The sequence below is a fragment of the Lissotriton helveticus genome, chromosome 1_1, assembly GCF_964261635.1.
Source record: "Lissotriton helveticus chromosome 1_1, aLisHel1.1, whole genome shotgun sequence".
Classification (NCBI taxonomy): domain Eukaryota; kingdom Metazoa; phylum Chordata; class Amphibia; order Caudata; family Salamandridae; genus Lissotriton; species Lissotriton helveticus.
Genome location: NC_136057.1, coordinates 1689139377 through 1689164963, shown reverse-complemented (window position 1 = coordinate 1689164963; position 25587 = coordinate 1689139377). Strand labels below are relative to the sequence as shown.

Below are 25587 nucleotides of genomic sequence, written 5' to 3'. Positions count from 1 at the left end.
TTAAGCAGTTTTTAGGTCTCGCCTGAGCAAGCGCATGTGCTGTTCTGGCGAGACATTTAGTGGGTGGGCTTTAAAAAGCCGACCACAGCTTTTTGGGTGGCATAAGGCGTACGGTTAAATGCACAGGTACGAGCAGAGGCGCCATCTGGCTTTCCTCTCGCTCTCCCAAGCGGGCGCGCGCCTCGCTCAGCCTCTGTCTTCCTTGCGCTTCTTCGTCCCTCCCCTACCGCTGGTCTTGTTGCTCCTTCTCTTTGGCTTCCTTTAGTAGTGTGGCAAACCTCCTAATCACCCACACAGACAGCCACACCTAGCTTTTCTTCTGGGCAGCTTGCCCAACTCTGTTTTTTCAATAGTCTCATTTTTTTAAATAGCGCGGCATGCCTCCTTTAATCCTAAGCAATGGAGGCCATGCGGCGTGCACAACTCTATTTTCTCATCATTCATTCAAACTTTTTTTTTGTAAACAGCGCAGCACACCTCCTAATCACCAACAATGGCGGCCATGCGCCTTCAAGCGTCTGGCTGGAGCCTTTTGTCACATTATGGTTATTTAAAACTCAGAATCACACAAAGAAGTATTTGGGAAATGGAAGCAATTTGCAGCATAATCCAAAAGCGCATGTGTAAAGGGAACAACTTTAATTTTCCATTTAGTGTTTTAATGTTTTCTTGTCTTTTCATCCCGATTGACTCATCTGTCGGGGTTTCTTAAAGGGGAAGTCTTAATCTTCCCAGTGCAGACTTCACACCACTACCTCCCATCGTGGAATCGTCACATTGCAAATACTTGTTGTCTGTACCACTGAAACACATCTTTAATCGCGGCTGTGTTGTGGCACACTAGAACGACCCATCTTTCTCACCAGGTACATTTTAAAGTAGATTTTTTTTCAAAGCGGATTTTTTTTGGGTGATGGAGCTTTGACTCCTGAAGGTCAATAGTACTTTATTCTGACGCAGATTGTGTGAGAGTCTGGTTCAACTTTATCCTGAGGAAAAAAGGCATTGGCATGGGCATTTTGGAATGTACGCAACACTGAACTTAATATAAACAACCGTGAATGTGCGTTAAAGACAGTGTTGCATGGTGACTGCTGAGAGGTTGGATTGGCAACTCTGGAACCAGGCAAACTAGGCCATTGGCACACCTGTGTTTCCAAATTGTGTGAATGTGGGAAAACTATGTGCTTCATTAACAGGCAAGAAGAACTTGCCAGCACTGCAAGGACAAAAACAAACTAGAAGAATTTTTTTTAATTCTTTCTTTAATAGGATTGTTTAGTTGTACATAATGTCTTCTTGGTTATATTTAAGGTAACAAAGCTTAACACTTTTATATTATAACTTTTCAACATACTGCACAGTAGCCACACTGCTCTACAACATAGCTTCAAAACATAGGCAAAGCTAATAGCTCTGGCTAAACACTTATACGGTCCCAAAGGCGAGACCTATTGGCTATGCCAATACTTGTTAGATATTTGCAGTGTTTCAAGTTCTCATACAAAACCAACTCCACACAAATTTCATAAGAAAGCAGTCCACGCAGTCCTATGGGAGGAAATGAGGTTGTCGGTTTCAAGGTAAGTACTTTGGTATGGGAGTTGGTTTTCTAGGATTGGAACCAGGGTTCCCCCTGGGTCATGGATGCACTCTCAAAGCACTCTCTGCTGCAATAGGGCGGCCGGGTGCAGAGTGCTGAGGCCCATGTTATCTAGTGGGGGATAGGGGGCCTCCGGTTGGTGGCTGCTCACGAGCATGCCACAATGTTGTGGGAGCAAAGCTGCTGGTGTTAGGCTCAGGGCAAAGGGGTATCCGGGTTAGCACCCAAAGTGCACCCGCAGAGGCACAGGGACGTCTGGGTGCAGGGTGCTGTTTTGGCGTCTGATGACCTGTTTTCAATAGGGATTCGCCAGTTGCAACGAAGACTGCAGGCTCCTGGATGAAGATCTCCTGGAGGTGGCCACCGGTTGGAGCGGTAAGTTGGGATGCTGGGACACTGTCTGTTGGGCCACCAAAGGCCGTGGGACGACGGATGCAAGGGTGTCTTTAGGCGTCTGTTTTTCTTACCCACTCCGGTGATTTGGGGGATCCTCAAGAGACTGCAGGCGCCGATTGTAGAGTAGATTGTAGAGTCGAGGTAGGTCAGAGATCACCAGATCTCAGATAATGGCCAAGGAGACCTCCTCATGGTGTTGGGCCACTCGTATTAGGGCTGTGGGCATCGGGTGCAGACTCGTGGATTTAGCCGGAGCCAGAGTCTGTTGATGAGCAAATCCGGTGCTCCCGGGAGACAGTCTTGGGCTTGGATGGAAGGGAAGGACCTTCGGGTTCTTGAAGCTGCTGGCTGCAAGACACACCGGGAGTTCGCTGGAGCAGGTTCGAGGAGGGGACAGGCTTGTTGGGCTGGGGCCAAGTCAGTTGGCTTCCTCCAGCTTCTTCTTGTTAATTTCTACCTGAGCAGCCAAGGTTCAGGATTTAGGAGCGTTACAGGTAACTAAAGGTCGGGACCAATGGGTCCCTTCCTTGGGGTGGGTGCACCTCCAATTATGGCACCCTCTAGTGGGAGGGAGGGCATATGCCTCTCTTTGGTTGGCTGGATCCTCCATCTGCAAGATGGCGGGGACTGAGAGTTGTGCTTCACTTTGCCCCCCCCCCATCTGTTGGGTGGGGTTTGCAAAGGTGGGAACACCTCCCTTCCTCCTTTGGTTTTACCTCCGATTCTCCAGCCGAAAGTGGGGTCAGAAACGGTGGGGGCCAGTTGCTGGAAGCAGCAAATGGCTAGGTAGCTTACAAAGGCAGCAAGCCTTTGAAGCTTTCCCTTCGTGGACCCTGCCCATCCTGGGGGAGGAGGCTTGACACCTCGTCCCAGGATGTTTCATTGTTTCAGACCGCCGAGATTTTTCATTAAATCCCACACTGCCATCAGTGTGGGTTTAAGGTGCTGAGAAGTTTGATACCAAACTTTCCAATTTTTTGTAAAGCCATTATGGTGCTTTAGAGTTGGTAATGGCAAACTCCCAACACCTTATACTATTAATAGCATTACTACACTTACAATGTCTAAGGATTGGTTTAGACACTGCAGGGGTACAGGGCTCATGCACCTGTACCCTCACCACAGGTATAGTTCACTCAGCTAGAGGGGTGGCTGACCTATGCCAGGGCAGTGTGTTGAAGGCATGGCACACAGGGATGTGTGCTATGTCGACTCTTCACTTTGTTCTACACCAACACACACAGCCTGCAATGGCAGTGTGTGTGTGTAAAGGTACAGGGCCTTTAAGGGTGGCTCAAAAAGTGTTACAGCCCTTAGAGGCGTTCCCTGGTCACAGTGCCTTTGGTACCTGTGGTACCATTTACAAGGGACTGACGTGGCCAAATGGTGCCAATTAGGTTTTGCCTAAATGCAGCTTTTAGGGAAAGAACATAGGCCCTGGGTACCTGTTTGGCAGGAACCCAGGGAACACTCAGTAAAAGTACATCAGCAGTCTGGCCAAAAGTGCGGCAACCATGCAAAAAGAGGGCACTTTCTTACACCATCTTACCAGGATGGGATGAGATCACTGATAATGAAGCATGCCACACTCAGTGGGTGAGGCTTCGTCAGCCAATATATTTGGCACTCTATGGCAAATTATATCCCATCGTGATCTAAAGTACAGGGTTGCTGTATTTTCAGGTGTAGGGACCTAAATTGGCTTAACTCTGTCTAGCCATTGCACTCTGGTGTGTTTATCTAGAGGTGTTTGTGGAGGGTGTGCAGTGGTGTATCTCCACCTCTCCTTGTGTTTGCAATTAGCAGTTATCCAGGTGTGTCCAAGTTTGCCAGACTGTATCCTGTAAATCTCTCATGGACAGAGGGTAGACTTTAATTGTGGCTTTCAGAAATCAAAAGCCAAAGATACTCCCTCCTGTGAGAATAACCCCCAAAACTCTTTAAACATGGCAAAGAAAGTGCAAAAAGGGTTCATCCAGACCAAAGATATTTCTCTAAGCATTCTCCTGAGGAGATCCCTTCAACATCATAGGTACCTCCAAGGAAAGGTAAGAGGATGTCTTATCATAAATTCATTTAGGGATCGAAGTCTGTCTTCCGTGGTGTCTGAGCTGCCCAGCAAATCCTTTTCAGATAGACCTATATCTGAGCTTTCTACACTATAGATTCTTTTGAAGCTCATCCCAAAATCCACGTCATCGATCTCTACACCACCAACGGAATCTGCACTGATGAGACCAGCATCAAGAACACTATAGTCATTGAAATCAGAGGTGTCTCCCGTCAACACTACTTGGTGAAATAGGGAGTGATTAAAAAAATCTGGATCATAAGTAGCTTAGACATTTAGGTAAAGGTCACACAGCTGGGCATCTTGCAGGTGGAAAGATGTATTGGGTCTTTGGGGGCTAATGTTGAACGTCATAGGAGATAGACATGATTCCTCCTCTGGTCAACATCCAAAATGGAATATAAGGAAAAGTTATTGAACCCAACTATTAGATGGTATAGTAATGGACAGCATGTGCAGCTAGTAGAGCTTCAGGCTCAAAACATGTTATGCTTTATCCTCTCTACAGTAAAAAAAAGGTGAATTAGCAGATTTGTGACTTAACAAATCGGCATTTTTTAAACATGTACCCCTATATCATTTGCTGGTACACTCCTGCCATCTAGTGTTGGGCGTAGATATTGCAACTTGCTTTTCTTCAAAGAAGAGGTTTCGGTTGTGAGTTCACTAAGGATCCCTCCATAAAACCCACATTACACAAGGACAAAGACTCCCGTAGCATCAGGGTCAGCTATGCTACTCAAATGTCAAGACACTGAATATTGCAATTTACCACCTGAGGTCCTAGAGGTTTTTTTTTACCTTCTAGAACAGCATGTTCTCATTCTAGAAGAGGCATGTCGGCCCACTACTGTATCTTGCTGCACTGCCAGGTGGAAGAGTTTTGTCCGCTATCAAACAAAACAAGCAACCCGTACAGGATTCCTTCCATACAGGACATCATCAGCTATTTGCTTCATCTGCAAAAATCGGTGTATGCTTTTGCTGCAGTCCACTTAGAAGCATACATGCAAAACAGACAACATTAATCTTAACTTTCTATTGTTATGCATTGCTGGAGGAGCTTAAGAGTTACCTCATCCCCTGGCAAGAGTTGCCAGTCCCCTCATTAGAGCCTCATTGCGGTTCTTAAATGACTAAAGTCTTTGCTAGTATAGGATCAATGGCAGGGCTTTCCAAATGGTGGGTGGCAACCCCCTCGTAGGTCACCAGCTTATTTATGGTTTCGAGAAAATCCACGCAATAAATAAAGATGCTTTTAAATTCTGTGTTTATCTGGTCATACTTGCCAGGGCTTCAAAGATAGAGATCACATGTCAGGCTGCGTTATTATTTTAGCATAGGGATTGCTGTTTACTTTTCTTTTTTAAGTGAATTATGTCACAATATTGCTGGAGTACAGATGAAGAAAAGGGTGTAGGATGTTGTGTATTTTGCAACACACAACGAAAAAAAAGCCCTGTAAATGAACTATGTGCATTCAGCCGTCAAGAAAGAAAGCTGAAGCTTTTTTTTTTTTTCTTTTTTTTTTGGTAAATCTCAAGTGTGCTGGAGATTTTAATGGGATCATAATAATCAAAACTTTACTTGGTGATACACAACTGATAAATATTAACTGAAACCTGATCTCCATACGCTATCATTTGTGTACTATAGAGTTTTATCAGTAAAAGTGTATCTGTGCAAATTTAGGGCCATTTTAATGGAATATGTGCTGTGTGTAAATGACCATGCGCTACAACATAATGCTTTAGGTACGTTAAAAAATCATTCCACCTCGTCCATTAAAAGTAGGTGGGTTGCGAAGGATTAATTTTCTAAAAAGTGGGTTGTGGTTTTTGGAAGTTAGGGAACCACTGATCTAAAGCACGACATACTGCAAATAAAAAACATTGATTACCTGTAACAGTTGGTTTGCGTCTTATAGTATAGTGGGATATAAAGGTAAAAAACTAGCACAAAGGGGCAGAATAAAGGTCAGCATAGAGCAGAAAGAGGCATGAGAAAGCAGAAACAGGTAGAATAGAAGTCAGAAACAAGCAGCAAGTGGCAGAGTAAAGGTCAGAAATGACCAGAAAGAGGTTCAAAATTAAGGTCGGAAACGAGCAGCAGGAGGCAAAATAAAGGTAAAAAACAAAGATAGAGCAACATAGAGATCAGAAACTAGCAGAAAGAGGCAAAATAGAGGTCAAAGAGGCAAAAGAAAGATCAGAAACTAGCAGAAAAAGGCAAGTAACATAGAGACCAGAAGCAAGCAGAAAGAAGCGAAATAGAGACCAGAATTGAGCCGAAAGAGGCGACAAATAGATCCAAAACGTGCAGAAAGAGGCAAAGTAAAGGTCAAACGAGCAGAAAGAGGCAAAATAAAGGTCCGAAACGAGCAGAAAGAGACAACATAATGTTCAGAAACTAGCAGAATATAGGTCAGAAAGGAGCATAAGGAGGCAACTTAAAGGTCAGAAATAAGTAGGAAACAAGCATTTACAATGCAACGGTTTTGCCTTTGGAAAAGTTAGAGCTATTGGCATTGTAAATGACAATTTTTTTATTTGTTTTCTTTTTGAAAACCGATAAATAAATGGCATTGTCATTTACAATGCCAATAGCTTAATCTCTCGCAAATGCCACACCCACCCACAGAGAGCCCCCCTCACACAGAGCCCCTCCACACAGAGCCCCCACACACACACAGGCCCCCCCACACACACACACACAGGGCCCCCCCCACACACACACAGGCCCCCCCCACACACACAGGGCCCCCCCACACACACACCCACAGAGCCCCCCACACACACCCACACAGAGCCCCCACACACACACCCACACACACTGCGAGCCCCCCCACACACCCAGACAGAGCCCTCCACACACCCAGAGCCCCCCCACACACCCACACAGAGCCCCCCACACACCCACACAGAGCCCCTCCACACACCCACACAGAGCCCCTCCACACACCCACACAGAGCCCCCCCACACAGAGCCCCCCCCACACACCCACACAGAGCCCCCGCACACACCCACACAGAGCCCCCGCACACACCCACACAGAGCCCCCGCACACACCCACACAGAGCCCCCCACACACCAACACAGAGCCCCCCACACACCAACACAGAGCCCCCCACACACCCACACAGAGCCACCCACACAGAGCCCTCCACACACTGCGAGCCCCCCTGTGCAAGTTATACACTGTTGTTAGAGATGAACCGACCGCATAGGTAACCAACAGGTGTAAAAAGTACTTCAAAGGTGACAGACTGGGGAGAGAGATGATGATGTAGGAGTGAGAGAGAGAGGGATTGTGCAGATAAAAGAGGAGTGTGAAAAGGGTTGTACACAGCAAGAAGTCTGAGAGGGAGTGTGTAGATAATGGGTAGGTTTGGGTGGGAGAAGCTCTTTGTGTAACCTCAGGTATACAAGGGATTGTACAGGCAACAAACAAGTGTGAAAGGGGCTGCAATGATGTACACTGGTGAAAGGGAGTGCTGCAGACAATAGCGAGGTGTCAAAGAGGAACAGCAGACAGTAGGTAGGTGTGAGATAGCTGGGCTGTGAAACTAACTCAAAGGTGGGAAAGGGTTCTTCACAGGCAAGAGACAGGTGTCAAAGGGTGTAAAATACTTTTGCACAGAGCAGGCTGTGAGAGATGGGGGAAAGCAAGTCACAATGCACTTTATTTCCAACAGGCTTGTGTTATCTGCAGAAAATGGTCAGCACCAAAGGAGCTCAACATGAGGCCAAGTGAAGGCACCCAAGGGGTGCAGCAGTAGATTAACCACCCAAGAGGGGGATTTAGAAAGTACCACATAGTCACAGTACATTAAGAGCACAACACAAAGCCTTGTCCGTGCCAGAAAGTAAGGGGTATAACTAAATGCATACGTACCACTAACGTCAATTTCTGTGGCTTAATGTGCAGTTTTCATGGCACAAAAACTATAACTGAGCCCTTTTTTTTTTTTAACTCTTTGTTAAACATTTTCTGGATTTTGGGTGGAAAAAAAACAGTATTATAATGGACAATGCATCGCTTCCAGTTCAAACTGGTCATTGTATAATTATGTAAGGCAGGGTGCCTATTTTGGAGGCGAACGTAGCAGACAATCTCTAACCAAACTATTTAAAAAAAAGAAATTTCACATGTATTTCTTGCCGCTGAGGTATAAAGATGCTTGAAGAACAAGTATTGACAAAACCAACAGAAATGGCCTTTGGGACTCATTGATTTTGCCACTGGTTTTTAGCAATGATCTACAGCATCTCCGGAGCATCACAAGTGGGCGGAGTGGTGGTGGTGGGGGGCACGGCAAGATTGATGTCACGCGTGAAGAGGAGAATCACAAAGGATGCACATGGATGGAAGCATCACAAAGGGAATTGGGTAGGGTGATACAACATGTAGTGTGCAGGTGGAATGAAGAATCGCAAAGGATGAGGGTGGGAAAACACAGAGGGTGCGGGTGGCAGAAAGTAACATGGAGGTCGGGGTTAGGGGGAAGCAACAGGCGAAAGAACGTCATGGAGCGGGTGGGGAGGAGCACATGGATTAGAAAGCAACTCTTGGGGGAGACGTACAGGAGGGCAGCATAACATGGACAGGCAGGGGAGAAGCGCACAGGTGACTGGAAACTACGTCCTCCCGGCCCCGCCCACAACCAGGCGGCATGCCGGACATCTTCTTCTGGTGTTTCCTCCGGGCTGCGGCGGAAATCAAAGTGTGACTCTGAATGTGTGTTACCATCGCCCCCCTCTCTCCGGGTACCTCTTGCATCTTGCATGGCCATACTCCCGGTCAGTCCCACGGCCTCCCTTGTCTTAGTCCCGGAACTGGAGACTTAGTGGCTGCGCACACTGTAAACAAGCATTTACAAGTGGTGCAGGAACGGGCACACGGAGAGTGGGAGGGGGGGGCAGGGGCGGGAACGGGCACACGGAGAGCGGGAGGGGGGGGTCAGGAACGGGATAAAAACAAAAGTATTAAAAAATGCTGCTTACCTGATCAGCGGCCTCAGTGCACAGCCCACCCCTGCAAAAGTCACGGTGAAAATGAAGAAAACATGGCGAGACCAAAAAAAAAAATTGCACACGCCCACCGCCACAATGACGATCGGAAAGGGGCAGGATGAGTAAAAATGGCCGGAACGCCCACGAATCTGCTCCGGCCATGACGGACAGATCTCTGTTCCAATGGCTAGCCTCCATTTATGGAGCTAGCCAATGGAACAGAGGGCGGATTCCCAAGCCACTCTACTGTAAACATAAGGTTTTCGCCTGCACGAAAAAGCTGCGCAGTGCGCAGCTTTCGCTTAGGCAAAACCTAAAAAGGCCAAAAATAAGCAGAGCCCCTCCAGGCACTCATGCACCCACGCACAGATGAATTCAAACACATGCATCCATTCAGACACAGTCAGACACTCATGCACCCACTTACAGAATCACTCCTACTTTCTCTCACCCTCTCACAGATCTACTCAGACTCTCACACCCACAGATCTATTCAGACTCTCACACCCACACTCAGACCCACGCAGACACTTGTATTCCAACTTACAGCCCAACTCATACTCTCACACCCACTTACAAACCCACTCACATTCATACACCCACTGAGACACTCATTCACTCACTCAGTGTCAAAGATTAGTTGTTATAGTTAGGAAATAAAAATTTTAAAAAAATAATCACAATTTCACTTAAAAAAAACAAAGGTTACAGGCCCATTATAGTTGGGAAATAGATTTTAAAAATTGTAGAAATTCACTGAAAAAAAACAAAGATTACATGGACGTTTAAGTTAGACTATAATTTCACTCGTACAAAAGCAGTGAAATTCTAGTTACCTGAGCTGACTATAACTTACGCCCCTGCAGTGCACTGCTTATGACCTCACATATTACATCACTCATGACATTGTCAGTGATATCACTGATGGACATCTCAAATGATATCACTGATGACATCCACAGAACCACTAACACCCCTGTAAACCTCTCAAACGCCCACCCACACACCACTCAAATAACCACTCAGACTCCTACGAGTACTTAAACAACGACTCACTTATCCATAGTCACTCGCACACCTACCTACTCACAGAGCCTGATCATACCCCAGTACACTCATACAGCCACACACTTGCACATACAGCTACTGACACACCCAGTTATTCACCTATAAAGCCACTCGTACACCCACTCACCCATACAGCCTCTCAGCAGAGCCACTCACTCATACAACCACTCAAACAGCCACTTACATACCAATTCACACATCCATACAACTACTCACACAGCCACTCACTCACCATACAGCCACTTATTCACTCTCTCATATAGTCATTCAGACACCGACCCACTCACAACTACAGTCACTGACACACCCAACAAACCCATACAGCCACTCACTCACCAATACAGCCACCCACACAGCCAGTAAGTCACCCACTTAAACACCCACTTAAACACCCATATGTCCTCTGACACCCACTCACCTATACAGTCGGTCAGAAAGGTAAACAATGTTTACAACGAAACTGTCTCCCCGCAGGTAATTAAGTGGTTGTTACAACAACCACGTTTTAATTCCGCATACCATTACTCCGCAAGTCGGAACAATGACTTGCAGAGGGGGGGATAAGGTGTTGGATTTAAAATCCACCACCTTCCCTACTGTCCACACAGTTGGAATAGTAAATTATACTATTCCAACATCCAGCCCCCCTCCCCCCTCTCCTCTCCGCAAGTCGTTGTTACGACTTGCGGGGTAATGGTATGCGGAATTACAACGCGGGGAAAAAGACTGCGTGATAACGAAGTATATTCGGTCAGAAAACCCAGTCACACACGGATTGACACAGTGACTCACATAAACTGTTAAAAAGGAATCACTCATTAGTGTTACACAAAGTATACTAATTCAACTTTTGTGGTACCTTCGTATATATGTTCAACACACAAAAACGTTTAGAAAACAAAACATTCATAATCACTGGATGATGTCATCAGTGATGTAATTTGAGGTCATCAGTAATTAGATTAGATTAAAAAACTTATAAAGCGCATGGCTGCCTCGGCAAAATGACGTCCCAGCACTGGAGCAAGACTAAGCAGGGGACAAGACCAAGGGATTAGGCCTGAGAAGAGAGCCAGGTCTTCACAAGACGTCTGAAGGTCTGATGGTCAGGGTTACTGCAAATGTGTAGGGGGAGAGAATTTCAAAGAGTGGGGGCCAGACGTCTAAAGGAGCAGCCACCAGATCTAGTTATGCGCATGCAAGGAATACGTGCATGACACTGGTTCATTGAGCACAGTGCACGCGGTGGGGTTGTACAGAGTGCACAGATCGCCTACAATGTCTGGGGCGATTCCTATCAGTATCTTGTGCGTGATGCAGAATGTCTTAAAGCAAACGCGCTGTTCGAGGGGCAGCCAATGTAGGCGACGGAGGAGATTAGAAGCATGGCTGCATTTAGGGAGGGCAAAGATGGCGCGTGCTGCCGCGTTCTGGACCCGCTGCAATCTATTAGGCACTGATTTATTAGAGCCGAGAAGAAGCACATTGCAGTAATCCAGGCAAGCAAGGATAGAAGCTTGAATAATCCACTGCCATGTTTGGGCATCAAAAAGACCCAAAATCGGTCTGAGGCCGCGCAGAAGTCCAAAACACTTCCCCGCCACTGATTTGGCATGTGTTTCAAGATTGAGATCTTTGATAAGTATAAAGTCCACATTTTTCACTGCGGGTTTAGGGTCAGAGGGGTCACCAAGTGCCAGGGGCCACCATTCATTTGTCCAAAGGTGGGATTCTCTGCCAACCAGGAGAATCTCCGTTTTGGTGGAGTTCAATTGCAGACAGCTGTCATCCATTCTGCAATAGCAGAGATATCTCCTTTACATTTTATTTTGTCTTCATTGGGGTTATTAGTCAAGGCAATCACCAGTTGGGTGTCATTGGCGTATGCCACCAGGGAGATTCCTCGTGCTTTAGCCATCCGTGCCAAAGGGCTCATATATATATTGAAGAGCGTAGGGCTCAGTGAAGAGCCCTGGGAAACCCCACAGTGTAGAGGGTGGACATGGGAAGAGAAAGGGGGAGAGGTCACTTGGATAGTCCGGTCGGCCAAGAAGGAGGAGAACCATGATAACGCTTTATTTCCAATTCCTATCTCCTCCAAACGGAGGAGCAGGATTTTGTGGGAGACTGTGTCAAAAGTAATGTCACTGACCATGTCATGAGTGATGCATGGCGCGCTGAATGTTCCAGGAAATCATGTCGTGCCTGCAGTAGGAGAGACTCATTAAAGAAAATAGTGCTTACAGACTAAATGAGACCCCATTGAACAACAAAAGTAAAAGGGCCAGTCCTCTTGGGAGGTTACAAATGAAGTCAATGCCGTACTAAGGAGGGACTAACAAGCCTATTAACGAATCAGAGACCAGCATTTACAAAGGACAATGACACAAACCAATGAATAATATGGGCGGAGCTTCAAGTCCATACTCTAATAGAGCATGCCTCACAAAGCCAGCGCATGCGCTGCCCAGGCTCTACCTAAAAATAATACACATTGTTTTGTTAAGTTGTGCATTGGACAGTGTTAGCTACGTTCAATGACATTTTGCCTGAATACTTAGCGTCTCCCTGGAAGCAGCTACTACTTCTCATTGCAGGTTAAGATGTGCAGATGTAAATGTAAATGTAAATGTATTTCGATTTATATAGCGCACTAATCACCCAGGGGTCTCAAGGCGCTTGCTTAGGGAACCCGTCCTGGTATTCCCCTGTGAGATACCCCGGCAGGGTATTCACAAGGTGAAAGCCAGGCATCCCGCCGCGAGGGGCCGTAGTGGAGATTAAGCAAGCTATTGCCCAGAGTCGCAGAGTGTGACCCCGTGAGTCGAGTAGGCACCGGAGCGAGAGTTGTCGAGTCCGTGGAATTTTTGAGCCCGAGACCCGCCGAGGCGGGGAATCGAACCCTGGTCCACGGCTGATCTCAGCTTCCGGGTCTGCCGCCTCTAACCACTGAGCCACGCTTCTCCACTCCACTCCACCAATTGCATTGGTGTGAGTGTACATATTTAAAAACTCTTGGCCGGAGTCTTACACTGTTGCTGCTTCAGGTTTGGGATAGCACTCTTATAGAATCTACTTTAAGAAGTAGATTACCGTCCTACTATTACTCCACTGTTACAAGTTGTAGAGAAGTGGCTTTGTAACATGGTAGGGCTGATACTGTTTACTGAAGTTATCAACTTGGGAAGCTATATTATTGCATCTCTGCCAGAAGACTGCCAGTGGCCTCACATCTGCCTTAGGAGTGTTTTCTTAGTACAACTTGACCTGACCCGAACTTGGATAGATGGATTGGAAGAATTGTTGAATGTTAGGAGCATTTCCACTGAAAGCTTCAGCATGACACAATTCTGAACAGTACGCATTTTAAACTGGCAAACCTGAAGGAAAGACACTGTTTGAAATCTGTTTTGTGCAGTTACTGTAAGCCTATTATTGTAAATACTTGAAGGGATGAAGTTTTGTCACTGTTGGCAAGTTCATGAGAACAATGTGATGGAAAGTGGGCACTTGTGCCATTGTTTAAGGGCATTACCAATATACCCATCTTCATGCTCAGGACATTTATAGGTTGTGCTTGACTGAAGTGTGATTGGAAAGGTGTATTGAGTAATTGCGCAACCCACGGATAATTAAAGTGGTGGCACAATGGCGTTCTCCTTTGGAAGTTTATTGTAACACTTGCCAGAATTGCTTCTCTATTGGCAGCTGTGACTCAACAGCCTTTTTTCTTTAAATGGTTTATCTAAAGCATTGAAAGTGTATTACATAAAGTGCATCAGAATTGTTTCCTCCTCAAAAGAATTCCATGAAAGCCAGGTTATCTGTGACTTTGCAGGTTTGCAACCACTGATGTCTAACCAGCAGCAGCAGCAGCCGCCATACCAGGGTATGATGGGCGTGCAGCAATCCCAAAACTCCAGTCTCATCAGCAACCAACGAACCAGCATGGGAAACCAAATGCAGGGCATGATGGTCCAGTACACTCCTCTTTCATCCTATCAAGTAGGTAGCGTGTGGCAGACCTGTAGATTTTAAAACTAAACACTATTGAGACCATCTAAAATAGTCCTGTTTGTTTCTTGGCCTACTCCATAATTTCCAGCTTCTTAGATGCACTGAGGCCCTAGGATTTAGTGATCATTAACCAGATGCTTCCAGTGCAGTTAAAGAATGGACTTTCCGATACATATCTATGGTTTCTGTTAGATCAAAACCTTTGTTTTACTTTCTCTGTGTCTTAAACTTTAGTTGGAAAGATTCTCCTGCCTCGATTACCTGACTCGTGCTAGTCCTTATTCTACAAATGATTATACAAATCTTGATGTTGCAAACTCTTTTGATTTTGTTATCCAAATAAGCCACAAAAGTTATAATTTTGCACAAGTGTTTACATTTGTAAATCAGTAATCTAGTTAACTAAAAGTAACACATTTTATTTTGATTAAACCAATGTACTATTGAAAGTGGGATTGCTACACACAACCCTTTTAAGTTTTGAATCATTTGTAATAAAGTGATGTATTTTATATATATATTATCCAAAACATGGGGTGGTGACTTGACTTTTATGATTGGACATTATGGAGCTTGATTCTCCGTATGAGAGCACTACTAGGGAGTTAAAAACACTTGCATGCCATGGTTTGATTCAAAGATACCGTTTTTTTAAATTTTTTTATTACTTTCTTTCAACAGTTTAGGCACTTCTGAATTCTATGCTGTTAAGCACGAACGTCTGTTCTGTATAAATGGTGTGCACTTGAAAAAAAATTCTAATTCTGAAAGTTACTTGCAATAGTAGTTGAGAATACCTCAACTATCAGTCTATTAGAACATAATATCACAAATTGGAGCACCCATGTTGAAAGTCTTAATAATGCAAATATTGCCTTAAAATTAAAATGAGGTCATCTCTCTCGATGTAAGTATATAGTTATGTTCTTAACCCCTTCGCTGCGGCTGCTATTCCGCCGCAGCGCTAAGGGGGCGGCGGTCCCGTGCTCGTGACGGAACCGCTTCGTCACGGCACGCGGGTGAGCTGTGCTTGTGACGGAACGGTTCTGTCACGGCCCCGCCCGCTCAATAGAACGCGCCACGCATGCGCGAAATCAGCGCCGCGCAGGCTTTGCGGCGGGGCCGTGACGGAACCGTTCCGTCACCAGCACAGCCCACCCGAGGCTCGTGACGGAACGGTTCCGTCACGAGCATGGGAGGGGTTAAAGCATGTGCAATGAATCTGACATCCAATAGACTCCAGGAAAACCCAATTTGGTTCACATCAATGTTGACCTTCGTATTTTAAGCAGTATTGGATTCCCATATGTGTGCAGTGCCGGATTGGTTACCGGGCGTTTTGGCATGCTGACGAGCTGGGGGCTGATTTTGTTGATGGAGACCAGCGTGTGCTGAACAAAATTCGTTTTGCTTTGTTTATTTCGAAGCACACGCAGGTCTCCATCAACAAAATTAGCCCCCACTGCAGTGACATCAGCCCCTAGCTCGGCAGCATGCCAAAACGCTGGGTAGCCAGTCCGGCCCTGTATGTGTGATCTCTCATGAGTGGTGAAGATCACTGTTGGTTTCCCTATTCAGGAGGGATAATCCTAAAAAGGTGTACACTTATTGTATCTTTGTCAAGTGGAGCCCAGCAGCTAAAATATCCACAAAAGTGTTGTTAAGAGCTACTAAAGCTCTTTTCCCTGTGGCACAGTTTCTCTGCATTATGTCTTATGTCAAGTAATTTGCTAGAAGTGACAGTTCCATTGTTGGGCAAAGATGCTGATGCTGGGCATTCTCTCACCATTGGTGAACACACTGAGTCCTCTATCTTTCGATTGCTAGGTTATTATGCAAGCTGCCAGCACTATGACTAAGAGTCTTTGCTTACCTATGACACCTGGTGTGTGCCAGACTTTGTCTGCCTCACTATTTAATTCGTGCTCAAGTGATCTAAAAACTCGACTAGCTCTTATAATTATTTTCCTCCGAAACTCTGGCCATTTTCGGGTAAAACAAGTTATTATGCAGATTTAGTGATCTTGAATAAAGCTCCAGTTGGGCTAAAACGTTCAAGAAGAGCACTTGCAGCCTGTATGTCTTAAAATGGCTTTAAAAGTATGGTAAAACAGTTACAGTTACAGTGGAAAGTGGTATATGGGTAAAAACATTACTGTTGTAGAAAGTTATAAATATCTTAAGATACAATTCAGCCAGAACTGTACATGGTGCTTAGCTTGAGATGCTGAACAAAAATTGGAAGGCTTTGACCTCAGGTTTGGTATTTTTTCTGTACTGCTATTGGACAGTGCATCTGAGGTCAAGTTCAATGTTCTGAACCCTGGTTCTGCATTGTAGGTTTTTCTTTGATCATAAACAGAATAATTCTGACTTATTGTTTATTACTGTTAATAAAATATTTAGATATAATTCCATCTATTGTAATGGCCACCACTTTCTGAATAACTTCAAACTGTTGAGGTACCCAATCCTATATATATATATATATATGGAAATTTGCCTTCCTGATAGATGCTTCTTCCTGCAGATTTCTGACCATATGAATACTCTTCAGGTGCAAGACTGGATCCGGAAACCTTTTCTCCAGCAATAGTTCTCCTGTGGTGTCCTATGTCTTCAGCTGCTCCTCTGCCCTCCCATGATGTAACAGCTTCATAAGGCACCAACCAGTGCACTGACACCTGTTTCCTTTTTGCCTCACCCCACAAATATGGATTGTAGCTCTTCTCTTTGCTTCACTGACTAAATTCCTCAGATTTCAATAGCGACTAGGTCAAATGACTACATAAGATTTTGGAATTTAAATCTTGTATTGTATGTCATAGGATTAAAGTCCCTTGTTGCATCCATGACATCTTTATGTGGTGGCTCAAATTAGAAAATGACACCTCTGCCTGCAGTTTTTGTTCTCATTCATCTAAAGGCCATTAGGGAGTGATGAAGCCAAGCTATTTTAGACCAAGTGCCAAGGGTATAAGTCATAACATTGCCCTTAGCGTTCAGGTAAGTCCTTTGACGTACTCTGATCTTCCTTAGAAAAAAGCACCATAGGAAGGAGAAATCCTTTTGTTCGAGAAAGTGGTTGCACTCGATATTATCTGGCGTCTTAACACAGACCATTACTGGGCTCTTCCTCATTACTTGAGTCCATTCTGACATTGAAAAAGATTAAACTAGAACTCCCTACTCCACTGGCTGACTACAGTCAGGTCAGGGCAAACCACCCTGGATATTTTGTAGATGGCTCGATTACCCTCTAGGAAGTTCTTGGGGTTTAGGAATCTTACTCCTATGACGATGATGCCTCCTGACTCCGCCCATCCACAGGCGCTGGCCTCGACACTGGATCTGACAAAGCCAATGCCCTACAACTTACTGAACCCTGTGTGCCTGACTTAGCCCTTGACACTGGTGCTGCCTCGGACCCCATTTCAGCTCCACCTCCACAGCACTCCAAGTTGGCAGGCATTGCCTGAGTAGAAAAAGAAAATGTTTGGGCCTGTTTTTATAACCAACCCTTGGTACAACCATTGTCTAGAGCTCATAAATTTCCCTTTGTGGGGGAACTCGTTAGTTCAGAATCCGATGCTATGGTAGTGCACAGTGAAGATTATGGCTGAACAGAGGATGATAACTTGAAGGCAGATAATCTCCTCTTGTTTTTTACAACATGGTTACTGTTTTTTGCCCAGGCGTACTAATTTCAAATGACCTACATATTTTTCCAGAAAGGAAAATACCTTATCCTTGGGACCTCCTTCAGAAAGTGTTTCTTCATTGACTTCAATGGTAGGAAAAGCAGAAGAAGAGTTGGAATTATCTTTGGCCACCACTGATCCAAAGCCTCACTTTGAGGCAGATCTTGTGGCTTTTCTCTGCAGTCACAGAAACTTAGTTGCCATTCAAGGAGACACCAATGGAGCCTGTGGTGGCTACCTGAGAGAAGCCCTTTGTTAGCTCAGTAGTCCCCACAAATGGCTTATGACCCAGAATTCTTATCACATCCTTCTTTGGAGAGCCTGACGACAAAAGCTTCAGCTGCTAAATTGTACCTCAATTACTTTTTAGGCTTCTCCAGACAGACGGTCTTAAAAAGTCACACTTTGTGACAATATGTTTTTATTTCTGACAGCCTTTACTTTTGCAATATGAATGCCACTTATCTTCTGAGCTGCCATGTCCACGCACGGTGTAGGAGTTGGCAATACTGACAGTTATCAGTTTTCCACATTACCTGAAAAAGCCCTACTCCGATCTAGTTGTTGGCAATTTTAACTCTAATGAACAGATGTTTGTGTGGCCTGGACTATGTGGAAATCATAGCTCTATCCATGGGCACAACTGTAACACTGTCAACACGCTTGAATGCTTTCTGTGGCATTCCTTAGAGATGATCAGAAACTCTTGGGGAACTTCGAAGGTGAACTACAGTTCTGAGAGAAGGAGGACTCCTTCATGGATCACCTCAAAACAGTAGAACTATGACATGCTCACTGAATCCAGCCTCCCTGGGGAAAAAATTCCACTGGCAGGATGAGAAGTTTCAAGGCTGCTCCAGGGCCAACCATGGCAACTTATCCAAACACCCCAATTTATGTACCACTCCTTTCTGGCTAGAGACAAATCTAAGGGATGCCGTTATCACAGCAGCAGCTCCAGTTCTGTATACCTTTCGCTATCTTGATTGCCTCAAAACTTCAGATTCCACAACCACCCTCAAGCATTCTACTTGCAGTGGGGTAGGATGGGTGGCATTGTCTCATTTCTTCAGTGGATCATTTTGTTAATCTGCAGTGACTTAGCTGTACCTTTTCTGTTTTCTCCGCTGGATAGCCCTCCTTCCTCCAGGTTGAGGTCCTTGGCACATACCTTCATTTAGGAGGTAAACTGTCTTGTCCGGCTGAACAAAGGGTACTATGGTGGTGTTCTCCATGGGTGCATGGGATTGTATTCCCTTTACTTCTCAGTTCACTACAAGGTCGGACAACCAAGGCCCATCCTGGGCCAGTACAAAATACTGTCCCTGAGCCAGTTCCAGTAGACCCTCAATGTCATGGGAGAAAGGGGTCATTGGCCGGTGTACAGATTCCTCTGAGATGCTTAACCTAATCTGCTGATTCTACCTGCTGAAAGGCACTCCATGTAATATGTAATTGTGTCTCAGTAATACCAGTTTACTGTTCTGCCATTTGGGCTGACTGCTACTCTTATTTCAATTAAGGAGGTGGCTATAGTGGCAGCCTAACTGTAGACATGAACAGTCCGTGCTTAACACCCTGAGCTTCAGTCAGCAAGCAGAAGTCTCATCTCATGCAGGGTGCTGAGTTTTGATTGGGTCCTTGTGAACCTGCACTGGTATGTGTGCCTCTCCAGTCTGTTGGTCGGTCTTTCCCTTAGTCTCCTACAGTTGCAAGCGACCGTACGAAAGCCTCCACATTGTGCTGGTTCACCTATCTGTGCAACATCATGGCGCAGAGCCTTGTTAGAGCTGTGCCTAAATATAAATGTGTTGTAGCTGCTGGAAGTCCATCTTGCCATGAAGGCTTACACCTCTTCTATCTTAGGCAGTGGTATTCACCTTCTGTCGAACAGCAATACCACCAACATCCATTACATCGACAGGTGTGAGGTTACGAATCAGAGTATGTGCCCTCATGTTAAAGGTGCCTTTGAGGCATGCTAATAATAGAGAAAATGGCTCATTGTAAGGCTCTAGCAGCGGTAGAATAATCTCGCAACATAGGAAGCATCTGTGGGGGATGTTTTTAGGATCAGCTAGTCGGAGAGACTTGCTTTATTGGTTAAACTAAATGTTGTCTTGAATGCTATAAAAAAAAAAGGTGCAAGGCGATTAAGCACTGTTGGTCCTGATTGCTCCAAACTTGGCGAGTTGGATTTGGAATGTTGATTTGTTGGAAGAAAGCTCTTGAGGGGGCCACCCTCTTCTCCTGTACCTGGTCGATCTGATCCTGCAGTATGGTGGCCAGGCCCTCCATATTAATGCCCAAATGCTGTGGCTGCACTTGTGGAGATTTACCTGTGCCAATTAGTCTTTCTGCTTGCTGCATCAGTTTGTGGATGTCATCTCAACTGCCAGGAAACTATCCACAAAATCTTTTATGCGAGTCACTGTAAAAAGCTTGTTAAGTGGTACGAGTTTGAAGGCTATTTCAGTCTTGGCTTTCTGGGGTTCCACTATTCTTTCCTAGGAGGGCTTAGAAGTGGTTAATCCAAAGATTTATTCGGCATCCCTAACTCCCTTCTTGTGTTTTTTTCTCACCGGCCTTCTCTGTTTAAGTCTGCATTAATAATGCTCTGTTCGAAGCTTAAGCATAGATCGCCATCTAGTGTTGGGTCCGGATGTTTGCACTTTATTTTTCTTTGCAGTAGTCTTCCTAGTCACGAGGTAGGTGACACCTCGTTTCGGTGATAGTGAGCATGGTCATCGACTCCATCTTCAGATTGTTTTTATTCCGCCATCGGGTTCGGATGTGACTCGCTACACTCCGGTTCGATGCCGATCCTTCGGTTCCTCTCCTCTCTGCGCGTACAACATTCACCATTGACTGTACTGTTTCCGACCGCGTTCCCCTTTCTTAGCGGATCGTGTTATTGCTAAAAACTAATTTTGATCGGAGACCTTGTGGTAGGCTGTCTGGCATCGCAGTTGATGGAACAAACTCCCTTTAAGTCCTGCCCTCAGTGCCACGCAAAATACCTGTGCACCGACTCGCATGCTGTCTGCAATCTGTGTTGGTCACCGGAACACAGTGAACAGGACTGCGACACGTGCCAAGCTTTCCCCTCCAAAAAGACTCTTTGCGACCGTCTAGCCCGACGACGCGATATGCAGAGCCAACACACAGGCTCCATTCCGGACCTCTTCGGACCTGAATCAGAGGAAGAAGAAGCCGGCGACACCATCGGAGCTGATGAGGAACAGGAAGAAATCTCCCTTTCGGACGATGGCTCCAACCAGGATGAAGACATCCCGTATGGACAATGTACTGTACGTACAGTCCTTACCTCGCCCCAACTTCCAGTCCCATCGAAAAAGAAGGCTCCGGCACAACCCGCCCCCTCATGCCCCGGTCGGCACTGAGATCACGCTTCCGACGTTCTGCCTCCAGGCTCGGCACCGAAGCCTACCAAAAGCCTTCCGGCTCCGAAAACCCTCATGCACCTAGCCGAAGTCTTCGGGGTCGAAGACCCACTCGGTACCGAAAACAACCTTGCATCTGAAAACTCCAACTAAGAAACCATCGGCACCGAAACAGACGCCAAAATCACCCAAAAAGCATGCTTTCAGTGATCCGCTCGAAAAACCGGATCCGAAACAGAAAATTCTGGTCATACATAAAAAAAACTGGACATATTACCACCTAAGTGACTTTAAGGAGGGGTGATACTACAGAAGAGAGTGCCACATTCCATTAAAGAAGAGAACTGTTGCAACAAATCCTTCCCCTCCTCCTCTTCCTGCACCACCTTTACCCCAGTCTCTGCTGTGCCAACTTCACCTGAGCATTCACTACCACATACACCTGACAATCAGGGTGAGGGTGATGGGGAGGATGATGATGAAGACAATCAGCCCGTACTTACAGATGAGTGGGATGACTATAACACTGACTCGCCCACTGACAACAATCCGGCACTATATCTTACCAGACCCTCTCCACCAGATGACAGTGTAGGCTGTATTGAACTACTATGCAGGGCTGCTAATTACCATGGGGTCCAACTCTATAAAGAATCCCTTCAAGAGGACTTCCTCTTTGAGACATCAAATAGCACACAGAAATCTACACACATGTTGCCCATGTTGAAAGGAATGACCAGACATGTAGACGACATCTTTAGGTATCCTGTCAGAGCATGTATCCTTACCCCCAAGGTAGTTAAAAAATAGAAACCTGCCCCATCGGACCCAGTCTACATAGGACAACTACCCTTAGATTAGTAGTTTCTAATGTGTGTAAAAGGGGAAACTCCCAGGCTACTGGATATGCACCAACCCCAGATGAGGAATCAAAACTCCTTGATGCTTCAGGGAAAAGAATAGCCTTCCAGGCAGCTAACTTTTGCCGTATATGTAATACTCAAGCGTTGCGATCTAGATATGACCGCGCGCACTGGGATGAAATGGAACAACTCATTCAATTTCTACCCCAAGAACACAAATCTAAAGCGCAAGACCTGTTACTTGAGGGACAATTATTTCTAATAATCAAATTAGATGTTCCCTAGATGCTGCTGATACATCTGCCAGAGCGGTGATCACTAGTGTTCTTTTAAGAAGACATGCCTGGCTGCGCATATCAGTGTTTAAACGGGAGGTTCAGACCTCAATATTAAACACACCTTTTGATAAGGAACACCTTTTTGGGCCGGTGGTAGACTATTCACTTGACAAAATGAGGAAGGATACATAAGTGGCTAACTCCATGGAGGCCCTTCAGTCTCCACAAGGCCGTGGTTCCTTTCGGCGCTCTTTTTATCGAGCAGGGTCCAAAAATACTTCCACAGACACTGCGTCCACCTATAAGGGCAATAACCAACCCACCAGTTCCAAAACCTTCTTTAGAGGCAATTACAGAGGAAACAAGGGCAGGGGTAGAGGTTCCATTACATGTACCTCTCCCTCCAATACAAAGCCGGGACTCGCCCATAGTTCCCCCCCAACCATTTAACACCTGTGGGGCGACGACTGTCACAATTTCTACCAAAGTGGCTGTCAATAACAGGCAAGTGGGTTCTCCAAATTATCCATTCTGGTGACTGCCTGGAGTTCATCAACACTTCTCCAAACATTCCCCCAAAGTCGCACAAACTTTCACCGGATCACCTATACCTTCTTAAACAAGATGTACAATCCATTCTACTAAAACAAGCTATAGAGCCCGTACCACCACAACATCAAGGGTCAAGCGTCTACTCCTTTTACTTCCTAATTCCCAAAAAGGGCGGCTCTCTCAGACCCATATTAGATCTCAGAGAACTAAATTTTTACATACAGTCAGACCATTTCCACATGGTAACACTTCAACAGGTACTACCACTTTTGCTAAAGGGCGACTTTCTTTCTACTGCAGATTTAAAGGACGCCTACTTTCATATTCCAATCCATCCGGCTCACCTCAAATTTCTCAGGTTTGTGGTAGCAGGTCAACACTAACAATTCAAAGTCCTCCCATTCGGAGTCACCACTGCCCCCAGAGTCTTCACAAAATGTCTGGCTGTAGTAACTGTGCATCTCAGAAGATAAAGCATACATGTCTTCCCCTATTTGGATGACTGGCTCATCAAAGCCAGCACCTACCAACAATGCCGCATGCACACTTCCGTAACCATTCAGCTGCTTCACCAGCTAGGATTTTCAGTCAATGTGTTAAAATCACATCTTCAGCCAAAGAAAATTCCGAATTACCTAGGAGCCACTCTGGATACTCAAAGGGCTCTAGCGTTACCCAGTGCAGCCAGAATTCGAAACATTCAGGCGATAATTCTCAAATTTCAAGCCACTCAATCACTTCCAGTTCGAGTGTTTATGCAACTCTTGGGAATGATGGCATCTTGTATCATGAACGATCCCCATGCCAGATTACACATGCTTCCACTTCAAGAATGCTTAGCCAGTCAATGGAACTAGTCACAGTCTGTTAACATATCTAGTGTTGGTAAGCGGCCGTACTCCTCATTCTCTGCAGTGGTGGAACACCCAAAATCTTTCAAAAGGACGGCCGTTCATAGACCCAGTTCCACGAACCGTATTAACAGCAGACGCGTCTCTCACTGGCTGGGGAGCTCATCTTCCACAGCACACAGTGCAAGGACTGTGTATCCACCAGCAAAAGTTGCTCCAGATCAATCATTTAGAGCTCAGGGCAATCTTTCTAGCTCTCAACGCCTTTCAAGATCACCTGTCTGGTAAAGCTGTATTAGTCCGAACCGACAACATGACAGCTATGTATTACATGCAAAAACAGGGGGGGGGACATTCTCCCCAACTGTCCCACTTAGCCCAAAACATCTGAAGGTGGGCTATTCACCACAACATTGATCTCCTAGCGGAACACCTCCCAGGAGTCAACAATCAGATTGCCTTCTCAGAGGTATCAAATACACGAGTGGGAACTTCACCCTGAAGTTCTCCACCCATACTTCCATGCCTGGGGAGTCCCTCACATAGACCTGTTCACAACACCCGAAAACGCAAAATGCCAAAGCTTTGCCTCCAGGTATCCAAACCCGTTGTCCAAAGGCAATGCTCTATGGATGAACTGGTCAGGGATATTTGCCTACACTTTTCCGCCTCTCACTCATTCCATCAGTGGTTCGGAAACTCAGGCAGACATCACTCACGCTAATACCGGTGGCTCCAACATGGGCACGTCAACCCTGGTTCACAGCCCTGTTGGAACTCTCTCTGGTACCACATCAAAAATTACATTTAACTCCCAGTCTCCTCACACAGAGCCATGGAGAAATCAAACACCCAGATCCCAAACAATTGAACCTCGCGATCTGGCTCCTGAAGTCCTAGAGTTTTGTTATCTGAATCTTCCACCAGAGTGTATGAACATTATCAAGGACGCTAGAAAGCCTACCACAAGTGCTTGCTATGCAGCCAAATGTAAGCGTTTTGTTATCTATTGCAGCAACATTAACCCTCCGGATGCTTCCATACAAAACATTATCTCCTACCTGTTACACTTACAGCAGTCGTCATTGGCCTATACAACCATTAGACTGCATCTCGCTGCAGTTGCAGCCGATCTTCAAAATGGGCAACATTTATCACTCTTCAGAGTGCCTGTAATCAAAGAATTTATGGAAGGACTGAAAAGAGTTATACCACCAAAACTTCCCCCTGCCCCAGTGTGGAATCTTAATATAGTCCTCACAAGGTTAATAGGCCCACCGTTTGAACCCATGCACAAATCTGAGCTACAGTTCCTTACTTGGAAACGGCTTTCTTCATTGCAATCACTTCATTAAGGCGAGTGGGTGAACTTCAGGCACTAACAATAGTGAACCCTTTTTCCAGCTACACAAAGACAAAGTATTTCTTCGCACCATTCCCAAATTCCTACTTAAGGTAATATCTGCATTTTACATTAATCAGTTGGTTGAATTACCTGTTTTCTTCCCTCAACCTGACTCTGTAGCAGAAAGAGCTCTACACACCTTAGATGTTAGAAGAGCACTATTGTATTATATTGAAACGACCTAATCTTTTCGTAAAACCAAACCACTTTTTGTTGCTTTCGCACCACCTCACTAGGGCAATCCTATATCCAAATCAAGTATTGATAGGTAGATCGTTAAATGTATGCAGATTTGCCACACACACGAAAAGGACTCTAACTGTATCTCCTAGAGTACATTTCACTCTAAACTAGGAGCTACTATG

General features: G+C 45.5%; 1 protein-coding gene across 4 annotated transcripts in view; it reads left to right on the top strand.

The window, feature by feature from the left end:
* The window catches only part of R3HDM2 (R3H domain containing 2), a 906692-nt gene that overhangs the window by 651914 nt on the left and 229191 nt on the right, over positions 1-25587 (top strand). For all 4 annotated transcript variants that reach the window (XM_078688982.1, XM_078688980.1, XM_078688983.1 and 1 more), the window contains one exon: positions 13990-14156. In XM_078688982.1, the coding sequence (XP_078545108.1) occupies positions 13990-14156 (167 nt within the window). The remainder of the gene's footprint in view (positions 1-13989; positions 14157-25587) is intronic.